General features: G+C 39.6%; 1 protein-coding gene across 1 annotated transcript in view; it reads left to right on the forward strand.

Moving 5' to 3' along the window:
- DST (dystonin) overlaps positions 1-14,903 on the forward strand; it is a 300,486-nt gene that overhangs the window by 81,997 nt on the left and 203,586 nt on the right. Inside the window, exon 5 of the mRNA XM_085324897.1 lies at positions 13,841-13,902. Within this exon, the coding sequence (XP_085181023.1) occupies positions 13,841-13,902 (62 nt within the window). The remainder of the gene's footprint in view (positions 1-13,840; positions 13,903-14,903) is intronic.

A 14,903-nucleotide genomic window follows, 5' to 3' on the forward strand; every position in this document is an offset into this window, starting at 1 on the left:
CCTGGTTTTTCTTTCTCTTCGGCTGTTCCAGTGACATTTCTTGAAGGGAATCCTCCCAGTCCTCCTTTTCCTTATTCCGTGGAGATTTTGATGGTCCCTCCTTGGCCTCATTGCTCACTCAGTATTTCTGATGCTTTCCTGCGATTTCTTCCGTCACTGTTGTGAAGATGGTTCAGCTGTGTTTTGTCCTATTTCTTTTATATTCCTGTTTGCTTTGCCATCCCCTAATGGCCAAAGTTAAACTCCCTCACATATCGATCCTCAAAWTTCCTCAAGTTTAGTCATCCTCCTATCTTTTGCCACTGTTGATAGCACTTATTTCTCCTTAAGACTGTAACTCGTTACTCCTCTTTCTGGCCTTTGTTTTGTACTTTCAGACCCCACAGCGCTTCTGAAACTTTGCCTTTCCTTCTGTCCGGACAGCTTAAGCTCTTCTCCAGAGGGGTCCGCGCCTTGCTTGGCAGCGATGCCATCGGTCTTTTTGCTCTTCCAAGTGCCAAGTTTAACCAGTCGTTTCAACACACGTTAGCACTAAAGTCATCACAGTGACCTCTTCTTCTTGAACCCACATAATCTCCTTCCCGGTGGCACTTCTCTGCTCGAGCGGCCCGCTGGGGCCGGCACCGCGGGGCCGTGTCCGCTGCGGGCCCGTGGCGGTGGCGTGGCTGGATCCGGGATGAGGAGGCGCCTAGCTGGTTAGTGAGGAAACGGGGTTAATGCCCTCACTCGCGTCACCCCAGGCCCCGCTGATCCCATGTTCAATAAGCTCTAGTCCTAGCACAGGACTTGAAAAATGATTTTGCTTCATTAGCATCTGTAGCGARCTTGTTTTCATGAAGACCAGGGATTTTGTGGTCATGAAACGGCTTCTGTGTCAGCTGTCTGGGAAAGTTAAAGGCAGAGATAAATTGTCATTTGGACTGTGAATATAGGCAGTAAGTGCACAGTGCTGGTTAAATGGGCAGATCTGGAAGCTGGAGAAATGCTCAGTTAGTTACACATTTTAGGATCTCTGAAGTCTAAGTCTAGAATAAGAATTTGAGATGAGAAGGATTCTCCCTGGGTGGATTTTTTTTTCTTTTTTTCCTTTACCATGATGTTAAGCACACATGCAGTTTCCAGTTACTTTCCACTGCTTTTCCAAACRTTTGTATAGCTATACTATTTGTATAGCTATCCTGTGTAGAACAACACTATATTGCAAAAGCAACTGCGTCTCATGCTTTGAGTTAATAATTTGCATTTTTTCCTAGTCACCATCTTTTTGCACATTTCAACAAGACGGTTCAATTAGCCGGTCTCTCTTTGCATGAGTCAAAGAATCACTTTGCTGATAACTCTTTGGAAAGTGGCCTAAGAGCTTGTAGCTATTTCCGATGAAATATAACATGTATTTGAAACATTCCAATTCAGTGGAAGTGTTTACTTTTGTTTGGTGTGATAATGAAGAAAAGGGAGTGGTCAATGGAATTTCCCAAACATCGTAGGCATGTTTTTAATGTAAARTGTGATCCTCAGGTGAAGTCCTCAAATTCGCTAGAATACTTTATTTTTTGGATGAGCTGGCATTAAATCTTTAGAAGCTTGATAGTAGTTTCAGAGTGTATAGATGGTCTTTGTCTTCCTCTGACACTGAAAATGTTCCCCTACTTATTTTGACAAATTTCTTCATTGTGGAGCAGAGGCTTTGGTTGGTTGTGAYGCTGATGGGAGAATGGAGGTGGAACGTGCTGCTGGAGAGCAAGCCAGGAATAGTATAATATGTCTGTGGTGTAAACATCATCTGGGGAGGGGTATTTTAAAAGTCCAATGATTCTGTTTCKTACTCTAAATATCTTGACACGGTACTCAGACCAAATTAATCTCCTTTGCGTATAAAGKTATTAGAAGGGTATGGGAAGATCAGAGGGAGATCAAGGCCCAAGTTAAATTGGATGTGTTTGTCCAAAACCAAGATCACAGATCTTTAGCCTTACTCTCTCTTTTCAAGCTTCATCATTTTCTTGACTCTGCTGGTGGGTGTATTGGTATACTTTGCACATCGCACGGAAGCTGCGATGCTAGCTTGTCCTGAGGAAATGGCAATGTAAAGCTGTGTCGTTTTGAGACTATACTGTGTTACATGGAAGTGTAGCTGCTTCTTCTCCAAGGCCATCTGGAGTTAGTATATCCACTGTAAGCATAGGACTTCAAAGGATGGCTATTAGTTTTGTGAGGGGAGCATCACTATTCTGGGTCTTCTTTTCTTCTCTCAGGACCTTTCCATGAATTTATTGGAATTTATCCTTCTACTCTTAGGGAGAGAGTGGAAAGAGAGCAGGACTCAATATATGCTAGAGTGAAAGGACAGAAAAAGAACAGAGTCTGTGTAAATCTCCACTGACTTCTGGGATTTTGGGGAAAAATGACTGCAATTAGATTTTCTTAGTACAATGCTTCTAGTTATTGTGTCCTCAGCTTGCACTGGGGGTGATTAAGATAGACAGTAGTCAAATAAACCTTTTGCTGTTTGGTTTAGTCACATCATTCCAGTAGGGATTTCAGTTAAAAAGATTCACTGTAGTATTTTAAAGTGTGTAAATTATCCTCTAGTATTTTACAAACTCATTTTTAATCTGCATGAAAACTTCCAAATCTCTCACTAAAGAATAATCTCAATCTCTCTCACACATTTTTTTTTTTTTTTAATTGATTTTAAATTCTGGTTGAGGTAGTGCTCTGAGAAAGTCACACAGCCACAAGTCAAAAGATGCCATTATACACTGTGCAGGATAGTGSAACATCTACTGAGATGTTATTTTAACCTACATACAGATTTTGTGTATTTTGATGGGAAGATGTGACATTTTCCTATGGGAGTTCTCTCTCTAGAAGGCAGAACTCAAATAACACTGAAAGCTGAATCAAGTTAGAAAACAAGTATTTTATGTCAGTTTTTCAGTTGAGTCAAAAATCTGTCCCCCTACTGGGCTTCAGGGAGAGGGCCATGCGGAGGGAAATACATTAGAGGGTCACTGAGCTTTAGGAATTTTGTATACAGAATATTGTGCCAGTACAGCAGTTACCCTGTAGTAATTTTCCAGTCTTGAAAGAACCAGACGTGAAGATCTATTGCACTGTATTGGATAAGATTTTTCTGTGTGATTTTAATTAATCCAAATTGGTTACTTAGAAAAAAAAAGTCTAAATGCTGGGTTTTTTTATAAAATTATGTTCTTGGTGATCATTTCGTATCTCAAATCCAGAAGTCTTTCCAACAAGTAAATCTACTAATATGTAATTTTTAAAAGGGTTTTGGCTATCTGGGTCAACCAATATTTTAATTCTTTTCTCCATGTTTTTTCTCTGGAAATGTTTTAAAATTATAAATTGAATAAAATCAGGAATATTATTTGGAACAGTAGAAGAAAGCAAGAGATCCTCTGAATTCATTCATAACGCAGATTTTGAGAGCATGGACCGTAGTTGGTAATAAGTTATTTATAAGGAGGAGTGTATGGGCATAGTAACCAAGGACAATAGTAAGAATCAAATCAGCTATCGCAGTGAGCGAGTAGAGGGGTTACACTGACTTCTAAAAAGTGGAACAGGTTTGCAGGTGGCAGTGTATTATCTCATTATTTCCTTGTATTTCTACCATACAACATGTTTGTCTGTTTTTGATCCCTTGCTGTATGCTTCAGCTGTAAACTTCAGGGGCTGGGACCTGTTTCTGATTTGTGTTTCTGAGCTGTTTATAAGATGGGGAGGGGGGGGTCTTGGCTCATCTGCTGGGACCTGAGGACACTAGGATAATGCTTTTGGAGCTTATTTCATGCGTTATTGCTGGTTAGAAGTGAGTTAASTAATTACAAAGTGCTGCTGGCTTAGATCCTACGAATATGAGTAACCTACTCCAGGGGATTCCTCTGGGTTTGCCCATATATGCACACACACAGGTGGCGGCAGTTCTTCTACACTGCTGTGGTGTTAATTCACATACCTGTAGCTCACGTCAGACATATAGTTGCAGGTCTTGGTCCACTAATTACAGATTTATGTAGCATCTTCTGTGTAAAATTGCAGACCCAGGCAACCCTGCACAGATTTTGTGCAGATGACTGTTCCCCACGTGTGTCAGGAGCAGACCAGCTGAATTTCTGCTTGGAAAGTAATGGCAGAATAAGGTCCAGTTGAGAGTTTGATGCATGCAATTTCTTTTTGGGCCAGATGGGTGTGCAATTAGCAAATTTTTGAATATTTTCAAGCCATGGAGCAGTTTTTTTGCCATTGACTGTGGTTTCACATTCTCTTGTATTTGTAAGGTTGCGGTACAGTGTATAGCAGGATATCACAAGCCTAATGGTGAGCTGGTCATTTCTATGTTTTAGATTTCGTACAGCTTTGTCTATACATTGCCCAGTGAGGATCATAACTCTGTCAAAGTCAAGGGGAGCTTTAGAAATGAAATTTTGGAGGCTAGATTTTAATTCTAATCTCAGAGGGAGGAGCAAAGAGCTTCTTTTGTKTCTAGCACACTGTAGTGGTAACAGAGACCAATGTTCCACGTGATGCCTTGTATCTTTGTTTCAGTGAACCTCTCTTGATATTAATCCAGATTTTGAATGTTGAAGTTAACGCTGCCATGCATCTGATATGTATAGGAAGTAGCTCATTTGGATACTGGTAGAGTTTAGCCATAACTGTCCAGGTCTCCATAGCTGAAAAACCTGTCTGGGGCACGGAGTGCTAATTCCTATAGCTGTGCTGCTGCTGTTACCCTAAGGGGCTAGTTTGAGGGTGTCCAGAGTGTGTCGCAGGAGCTGGGCTGGGACGAATGTCCCCAAGCAGAGCAGTAAGCCTGAGCTGCCTGGGCTCCGTCACACCTTCCCTGGAGTTGGCTGAGTATGTGTGGTTTGGCTGGGTCTTCATCGAGCCTAAATTCAGGGGGGCTCTGCTTATTTGTGTGCATCAGGGGTGAGGACTTCTGCTCAAGGAGCAATACATGAACAGCTAGCTGGAAGGAGGGTGCAGCTAATGTTACAGTTTTATAGTTGCTCTGTAGCTGAGTCCTAATAAGCGCATCAAATCATTTAACAGATTGTTACAGGGATATAAAAATCTAAGTGTTGTATTTCATTTACAACGGGGTAGCGATATCTCTTACAGAGAGCTCTGTTTTGYGAAGCTGTTTACCAGAGCAGATGACACGGCAAATAGAACAGTTTGCCTGTGACTAAAGACATACTTCTATAAACTGTTTTGTTTCATTGCAAGTATATTACTAAAGTGTCAAAGCAGTTCTTTTAAATTTTGGTGGTCTAGTCTATCCAGAAATATAGACGTTTTAATAATACAGTTTATGGTAGTATTTAGTCATGGAGGATTGCAGATTTCCAAAGATAAGTATTGTTGTTCCAGATCAAAACATTTAAACTCCTGCAATGTGTTAGTTTTCTCTCCACAAATTAATCTGCAGTAATTTGTCACTGCTTTCCTTGTCAGGCTGGGAAGCTGCTAAAGTCAGTTACTGAAGTTTAGTGGACAAACACGCATTAAATAAAACGCAGATGAAAGGGTGATATCTTTGGATTCTGTTTGCAGCTGTTGCAGTCAGGACAACTTCATTGGGAGTCCCACTTAAGGGACAACTGAATATAATGCAAAATAAACAGTCAAGTTCTACAACTTATTTTCAATCCTTATGTTTTTCTAGCATGATATTTCCTTCAACTTTTCTTAATATTTAAACACTTCACACTCTGGTGCACTTACATCTGTGATCAAATTTAGTTAACCATCTACCCACAAATGACACCACTCCTTTTTTTTTTTTTTTTTTNAAGATTGCTTTTTCAGAAAATATTTTTTATCTAAACATATATCCATGAAAATGATTTGGAGAGTATTTTAGATATATATATATGTATATCTTATATATACAGGCAAAATATACCGCAAATTTTAAACATATTCTATTTCAAAATTTTAGCAGAGATCCTAAATCGTTTTTTATGTCAGAAAGGCTGAGCCCCAATCACAGRCAAGTCAGTGGGGGCTTTACTGTTAACTTTTGTGAAGTCTGAGTTTGATTTTATTAGATAACATCTGTAGCTCCTACAACAGGACAGAATTCTAGTTGATCCTCAGCTGTTGATCCATGTAGTCCACAGTTTAATACAATGGGGTGTCAGATAGGGTATCAGATTTTAGAATAAATGGAAAAACTTTTTATGCTGATGCATTCTTGTGAATCAGAGCAACAGTATATGGGACATTTTACCCTAGTATTGTAAGATATTTGATTGCTTTTCAAGGAAACTAAACAGAGATATATTTAAATTCTTCACAATAGAACTAGAACAACCAGAAATTTCGACAGAAGACCCAAAGTGAGATTCATGTTTCATTGTTATTCCAATTAACAGTGCAAAGCYCAGGACAGGAGTAAATTTGAATCACTTCCATAATGTTGTTTATTTATGACCTGATAAGACATAAAAAAAAATGRAGCTGTATAAGCATTAGTGGCTCACGTAGTAGGAATATAGAGAAGAGTCACTTTTTTAAGAGAATCTGATATGAATGCACATGCCATCAGAAGAGGCAGTAGGTGAGTGCAGTACCTTTTCTGGGAAAGTACTGGTYAGCTGATGGCATTTGTGCTGGTAGCCATGGACTGTGACACACGTGGGGACAGCCCTGAGGTTCACGCTCATGGTGTCCTCCTCTGACAGCAGCCATTAGCGACTGYCCTGGGAGGATGAGGAGAAGGTCTGGAGATGCTTGTCCCACCCTTAGGTGGTTTGTGCCTGAGGGTACTGAGGCAGCCATGGGAACCCCAGCAGGTAATACAAGCTTTCCTGCTAAGTTTTAAACATAAATAATAACTATTGGGGGTGTGAGCAATTTCCTTAGATTTCTCTGGTTACTGATGGAAATTTGCTGACATAAATTAACTTTCCCCCAAATCGTTACATCAGTTTTAGTTTTTAGACCTTTAGGAGTAGCATGCTGCGAAGGAAAGAAGCCTTATCTTTCATTTTACTTGTCCTCATCTTTCTCTCTGAAAAGATGCATTTGTATGTATGACCTGCTATTCTGATTCGTGCACCTTTGTGGATGTGTGGGACCCTTCACAGGTAATTGGAGCTTCACACCTGTGAGCCAAGGGAGGAAGGACTCAAGCTTGTCAGAAGAGTGAAAGTGATGGCAATGAGCAACAAGTAGGAAAGAGAAATGAAGGAATTTTACATTACTGAAATAAGAATTTTAAAAGATGCTTTCTTTAGGTCTTCATTGTTAAGAAGTGAATCTCTATGAGGTTATGCATTTTAAGAGTTTGTGCCTTAACAGCATTCATTTTTTGCTTGCATATTTTTTTATAGTAAGATCTATGCTTTGTGTAAGAGTCTTTGCCTAGTATACTGTCTCTTGATTTTTGGCTATTCTTCCAAAAGAGCAAGCCCCATCATTTTGCCTGTCCTCAATTCTTTTACCCAGATTTCATTATCTAGACTCATAAATGGCAGGTATTTGTTTTATTCCTCCTCCTCACATGCAGACCATCTCTCTCCCTTGCTCCATGTCCTTACAGTCTTTCTTCCCCTGTATTATCTAAACTCTGTACCTTACCAGTCTGTCTCCAGATACCCTCTTATTTTGTATTTGGCTGACAAGGCTTCCATTCAATCTTTCTAAAAAAAGGAGTAATGCGATGCTGTCTCCAGCGTGAGCTACTGCAAACAGCTAGTGCTGTTGCCCAAGCTGTCCTGATACAGGAACACCACCAGGGACGCGAACGAGGAACGTTAGGAGTTCTGACTCCGTAAATCTAAGGGGAAGATGATCAAATAATAAATGGCAAAYATTGTAAAATCTGAAATAATACTTTAAAGATTGACAGACATCTTCTACTCTTCAAGAACAGCTGATTTAAGAATGGTAACATTACATATGAAAACCTATGAAGTAGTCTTTTGAAATACAAAATGTAAAGCATTATCTGTAGTAAAATACACTGTTGGAGGAAGCAAACACCTACTAAAAGGCTGAGTTGTCAGGTGACCCAGTTATTCCCCTCGAAACCCTGCGATATTTACCCAAGACTTGGGGTGGGGAGGTAACAAGAACCAACACTTGCAGTCCTTTAATTGAGAATCTAATCTTTCCTGWCAAACACTAAATTTTTATTGCCATTCCAGTTTTGAGTGACTAAATTGTTAAATATTCACAGAGCTTTTCTTTTTTTTTTTAAGTCAGAAAGCACTTGAAAGTAACTTGGGAGTTCCCTCTTCTCCTATAGTTATGTTCTAATAGCAAACATTGAACCCATTAAAATAGGTCCTGAAACTATGACRTTTACAGACTCAATGTTTCCCTCAACTTTGATAGTGAAGTCAAAYATGCAAAGATCTCCATATCAGGCCTTTAAGTTCCTCCCGCCCCCCAGTCTGTAGCATTGCTGTAAGATCTMACCATAGCTGTCAATTTGGTAGATACACAAATGCAAATTCAGTCTTGATATTTTAATATCAAGCAGGATAKGGTTTTTGATTATTGTATATAATTGCCAAAGTATGTATGATTTTATATGCTGTGTGTCTTAATGAAAACTTAATGTGATGACACAATTCATAACATAGATCTGTTCTCATATGCTATTCTGATTGCGTGCTTTAATTTTAATTTATTCATTTCTGAGTTGATCTGGTTTAGGAGACTGTACAGGAACAAACGTAATCCCAGTTCTTCATTACAGGGGTATCTTTCACTGAATCATTATTTTAGATGGTTAGTCCCAGATGATATAAAAGGCTTACAGATARGTATACCTCAAAAACAACTATAATTAAGAATACTTAGTAATGTATTATACRAAAACTGATAAATTATCTATATCATTAAGGTTATTCTATACTTCTGTATCAAAAATATGTATTTTTAACTTTTCAAATTAGACTTTTTTTAAAAAAACTGAAGTTTTAGCTTCCTAGAGACTGTTACAGATTCTGATAGGTTTGCTGGATGACCCATGATTCTTAAGTCATGAAAGAGAATGAATAAATTGATACAGACCTTGGAAGGCACATGGAAAGTGAAGTCTGAATTTGCAGAAGCAGAGAGGAGGGTCTCCTGGGTGCTCCATTTGAGCACTGCCTGGAGAACTGGATTTTTTCTCTAGTACTTCCACTGTACTGTTCTGTCGTTCTGGGTAAGTGTCATAACAGAGATGTTTTCCCAAGAAGTCATGCATCAGTTGTGCTCCATTTTCTGAGCGTCTCTGCCAAGGTCTCATTTGCAGAAGTGTTGAGCACTCAGACTTACAACAGACCCTGATGAGAATAACTAATCTTTGAACATAAGATTTCTCTGAAAAGCTGGATTTTCAATGTCTCAGCACCTAGCTGTGAATATAATTCTTTTTCTCTTCTTTTCATACAGAATGGGAATAATAACGCCCTCCTCTCGTAGGAGTTTTGAATAAGAAATTATTCTGGAATATGTGCTCTCTCACTATGGTTAGGAGTACCAGAGGAAAACCTATAATGAAATTAATTTTTTCTTCAAAGTARAATTTGGAAAGTGACCAATGGGTAGGCTTAGGGCTACATCAACAGCAACATCAAATACATTATTGAATAAGTGCTCATGAAATGAGTAGCATCCCTTCTATGCACTTGACAGTACAGAGTCTTAAGAAAAGATAATAAAAGAATATTTAATTAAATAACATAGTGCATATTCCTTAGAGWGTTGTATTAAGATTTCAAAGCAAATTTTAATTCCAATTTTAWCTCCATTTTGCTTCATTTTACAACCTTAATAATGTTCTTTTAATGTAGCTTTTTGAGCTTAATGTAACTTAATGTTGTAAATGGAAGCAATATATGCAGAAGAATTAGTGAATTTATACATCAGTAAGGAATAACGGATATCAGGGCTTTAGTAAACACACTGCTAACTTAACTTAGCAGTGCAGGAAGATACCAGGAAATTGATATATTTTGCAAGTCTTCCACTAGTAGAGGAACTCCAACTTTGATCTTTTCACCATTAGAATGAGGAAAGAAGTAAAGAAATGTACAACTTTTCTAGAAAAGTAAGGCATTTGTTTTCTTGTACAAATTCTGTAGTCTTTTTTGCCTTTCCTCATGTCAGTCTTGAGAAATAAGTGCACTTTTCTGCTCTTTCAAGCTGATGGCCTGCGAGGCAGTTGCAGTTAGTGGCACGAAGGACTTTGCAGCTGCTCCTCCCAGGTCAGCATCCCAAGGAGAGGCGCTGGTGTTGTCCTGGTAGGAAAAGTGTCTTCCTGAGAAATTCGTTCTCTTTTGCCCGTACTGCAATYCAGACAAGCAATAATGACTCATGGAGGGGGCCATCAGAGTTAAAAGGATCTGTCCTCTGCATTTGTAATTTGGATTTTGTGAGTGGCAGGAACACACGATGGGATACCTTAGTTGTGACCACTGCTTTTTAAATGCACGTTTTCTGATCTGCAGCCTCTTTAGTTACACGGCACTTTGCCGTGATGTTGCAGTGTAGATTCATAAAGTAGGTATCAAATCTGTTAAGATCATCGATACAGACTATAGGTATTTTCCTGGGGCACTTTTCAGGTATCTAAAGCACACGAGACTTTTAATTGGTCTGATGTATCAGAAGGTACCTGCAATAGCAGGTGAAGGTGCAGAGGCTCAGGTTGATTATTTAACCATGTGGATTTATTGTTATGATCTGCAGCTCAGATGATCTAAGGAGATATATTTTCTTTCTACAGCTGCTGCCTGCCCTGCGTCCCTGCGCCGTCTGGCCGTGCTGCCGCTTGTTTTGTGGCGACATTCTTACCTGCCCAGACTCTGTTCACATTAGCAGGAAAATAGACTTCTGTGTTTGAAAAGCTCAATATTTGTACTCAAATATGTATTAATGCACTTAGATATATAGGCTTAATTTAGTGCTTATTGTGAGTTAAATCCAGCAGGCTTGCAACTTGCTTGCTGTAACAGCAGACGGACTGTTTGCTCGTGTTTGTTTTTTTTTTAAAGGGGAGTTGCTGCTCKCTGTCAGCCAGGAGCAGCCCTAGCTGCTACTTTGCTTTCCTTTTCCTGAAAATAAAAGAAACGCTGAAGTTTCGAAGTGAAGAATGAGGCCGCTCACGGCAGAGGCGCGGGGCTGGAGGCCCGGGCTGGCGGAACGGATGTGCTGCGCGGGTCAGTAGCGCGGGGCTGGAGCCCTCGCCGCGCTGCCGGCGGGGCGCTGGCGCTGGCGCTGCCCGGGGAGCTCCTCGGAGCCGCGGCGGGCTCGCCGCCGGGAGAAGCCGCTCGCGGAGCGGGAAGTGCGCGCGTCCGCTAGAGAAACCTGCGCCGCGTTTCGTAGCTCTGTGCTCGAGCCCGGGGGCTGCCTGATTCTCTAGTTGCGCTCTGCGGTGTTTTTGCTTTGGTGTGCTGAAGTCGAGCGTGCTGAGTCCTGTCGCACTGTGCTTCGATTCTGACRGGTGTTTCCTTTCCTTGGGGGAGTTTAGATATGGTTAAAACCACAATATTTTTTTATCCTTGTGTTTCTTGCATGTAACAGGTGACAGTTTTCTTCCTTGTTACACTTTTGTGTTTGCCATAGGTATAAAATTTTCTATGCGTGTATATGTAATATGTGTGTGTGTGTGTGTGTGTATGTGAATATATATATACACACATACATTATTATATGCATAAAGGAGCATGGGTAGTAAACATCACTCTTTTACTTACGCTAGCATTTTAACTGAAAATAGTTGAAATTAATAGTCACTACATATTCTAATTAGATAAAAGGAAGTTTTTTTTTTTCTTTTACTGTTGTCACAGTAACATTTCTCTAAATGTAAACTTCTGTGGTAGTTAGTCAAAGCTAGCTGAGATTACCTTAAAAAAAAGGACATATTATGCACTTGTGAGCTGGAACATTAAATCCTGTAATTTGGAAAAACCTGTTAAACAGCTATTCATTAATGGAGTTAGTAAAAGTTAGAAGTACTTCTGAATTTCTTTCACTTCTGACTTACTGAGATGTTATGTCCTCTATGTCTGCCAAACCAGAACTTCTTGCTTATTACAGTAAATTACATTGGAAATGCTGTATTGCTAGATGAAGGGGCTCTCTCTCTCACTATAGCCTTCATTTATTATTTTTATATTATATATAAAAGTAAATGTATAGCAAAAGATTTTCTTAATTTGACAGATTTTTCTCTCAAATACTGCTTGCTTTGTTCTTTAGTTTGTCTTTTAATCTTCTTTTGGGATCCTCAGCCAGGATAAGAGTGTGGAGCTGTGAAAGAAGAGTATGGCAGAACTGTAAGATCTTACGTGGCCTGGAGAAGCTGTTTAAGGAATAGCCACGGTTCTGCACAAAGCTGAATGTACATGTGCAGAACAGATACTAACTGTAGAACTCATTGCCACAGTGAACTGTGGAGGCCAAAATTAAGGTGCGATAAAAGAGTCAAAATAAACTAGAAGAAAAAATCTGAYTCTCAAACACAAAGATGCATATAGGTATGTATGAAGTCTGTAAGCCACAGACTGGAAATACCAAGGGAAGCATCAAGTGCTTTTCCGTGTCTGGTTCTGACGTTCTTTYCCAAAGCGTTCACTTCTCACCACAGTTGGAAAAACGGGGCAGTGCTCCGTTTGGCCCAGGATGGATTATCTTATGATCTCATGTCATTTTGAAAGACCTCAGTATCGCTGCAGAGTCTCAGAAGTCCACATATACGGACATTCTGTGAATTTTTATTTGTTTTGGCTGCTTCTACCTTTGACCAATCCAAAAATCATCTCTGATTCAATCTTCTAGTGATGGTGGTAGCTGAAAAGAGATCTTGTTTTGCTACCTGAGCTCACTGCTAATTCCCAGCCACGCTACAAATAGCCCAAGTCAATGACACAGCTGCAGTTCTGTTGTACAGGGTCTTAAGGGATCTTGCTATTTTAGGCTTGCACAGATGGTACCTGTCCTAATGCACCATGGCTCCTGCCTCCGAGGAGCGCCGGGGCTTGAGTGGGGCTGAGGCATCTGCTCTGGAGCAGTTGTGCTGGACGTTCACTGCCTAATGACTCCAGATAGGTTTGCAGAGATAATTTAACTCCTGGGCTGGAGTCGTAGTTACTGTTTCTTTAACGTGGCTGTAAAATGCGTATATATACTTCACATTTGTAAGTGGGGTGCTTCTAGGGCTGTTGTTCTTACTGTTCCTTTTCAATATTTTGTGGGGAGTTTGCTATTGCACCAAAGAGAGAGTTGTTGGCAGTAGCTGGGCCCCACACCTGGGTTAGTGAACATCCATACTTTATAAAAGATTAAAGATAAGAGGGTGCTTTCTCTGAGTGAAGCTGTAGCTCAGGCTTGCATATTGGAACAAGAGTGATACTGTAGTCAAAAAGCCTAGTGATCAAAAGGCAGGCTTTCATACAGAGATTTTTCTCCTGCTCAATGCTTTAATAATTAATTAGATTTTAGAGGCTGGAAGTAGTATTTATAGCTCAAAGTTCGCCTTGATCTTTTTAGTACATCTTAGGGAATGGTTGACTTTTTTCTAGGAAGTTATCTTTCTGTTAGTATTACTGTTCCTCCTAACCGCGCAGCTCTAGCTTTTGCAGCAGAGGAACTCACTTGGAAGTTCAAGGAACTTTTTCATGACATGCTGTGATGTACTGCAAAAACATTGGTGCATTATCATTTTAATTAGATATTTCAGAGCTTTCACAGGTTGCTCTGTTTTTTTAACATTGCTAGACTGCTAATTTTGTAAAGCTGTCTATAAAAATCTGGTGTGTTGTTTATAGAACTGTTGAAAACTCTTCACCTTTTTTTCTTCCAGATGAACGGGACAAAGTACAAAAGAAGACCTTCACAAAATGGATAAATCAGCATCTCATGAAGGTCAGTTGATATTTCTGTGATGTCTGGATGACTGATTATTACAGCAGTGATTGTATGTTTTACTAAATGTTTGACTTCAGATTGTAGTAGCACTATATGTAGTAAGGAACTCAAACTAGGAAGATCTTAAATTACAAGGTTTATGAATGTACTTTGTCTTTGAAGWGTCATGGGGGAGCTGAAATACTGCTGTCTAAAATCCCAAAGTGATCTATTTGAAAGCTTGCATTTGAAATGAAAATGAATCAAAATTTAAGGGACGTTATTTCTTTCTACAAAACTTGACTCTTTTATAGCTTTAGACTGTCATGGTTGTAGAAACACTGCTAAGGCAAATTAAAAAAGAAAAAAATTTAAGTACCATATTAATTTGAGGATGGGGGAATAACCTTGAGAAGGACGCATCTGGGTCCTCCAGTGGCATCAGTATGCCGCTCATGAATTGAAAACAGAGGCTTTCTACAGATGAAAATCACTTCTCCACATCTTTCTTTTGAATAACAGTGAACTTTGCCTCAGGGACACAACACATCGTTTTAACAACATGTACAGCTTTTAGTCAACAGAGGACTAAAGGCTATGAGTTCACCTTCACTGCATGGCCTTTCAGTTCTAAATTTAATCTGCTATTTCAGCGTCAGCTGTCTAGTCCAGACATCTCTCTGGAGAAACAGATTGTATAATTACTTAACATAGCTTACTTTGATTTTTTTTCAGAGGTTGGTTTCATGCAGAAGTCACATTAARTAAAAATGTATCTGCAAACTGTCAGGGTTGAGATTTAATTAATGAGTATAATGTTCAAATGTTGTTGGAAGGATTTGCATGTGTTCACACTTAGAGAAAAATACAGTTGGGGGGAGATTTCATGATTTTTCTCTCTGCTTTGCTGCACTGTGAGGGGCTCCTAGAATATTTAGAMGATGCAGAATTCTAGTTTTGTGTCTTTTAAGAACTGTAAACCAGACTACCTCATGGAGAAGGGGCAACTTCAGGAAGCT

This window comes from Rhea americana, unplaced genomic scaffold (genome assembly GCF_003343005.1).
Source record: "Rhea americana isolate MKP2758 unplaced genomic scaffold, rheAme1 scaffold_94, whole genome shotgun sequence".
Classification (NCBI taxonomy): Eukaryota; Metazoa; Chordata; class Aves; order Rheiformes; family Rheidae; genus Rhea; species Rhea americana.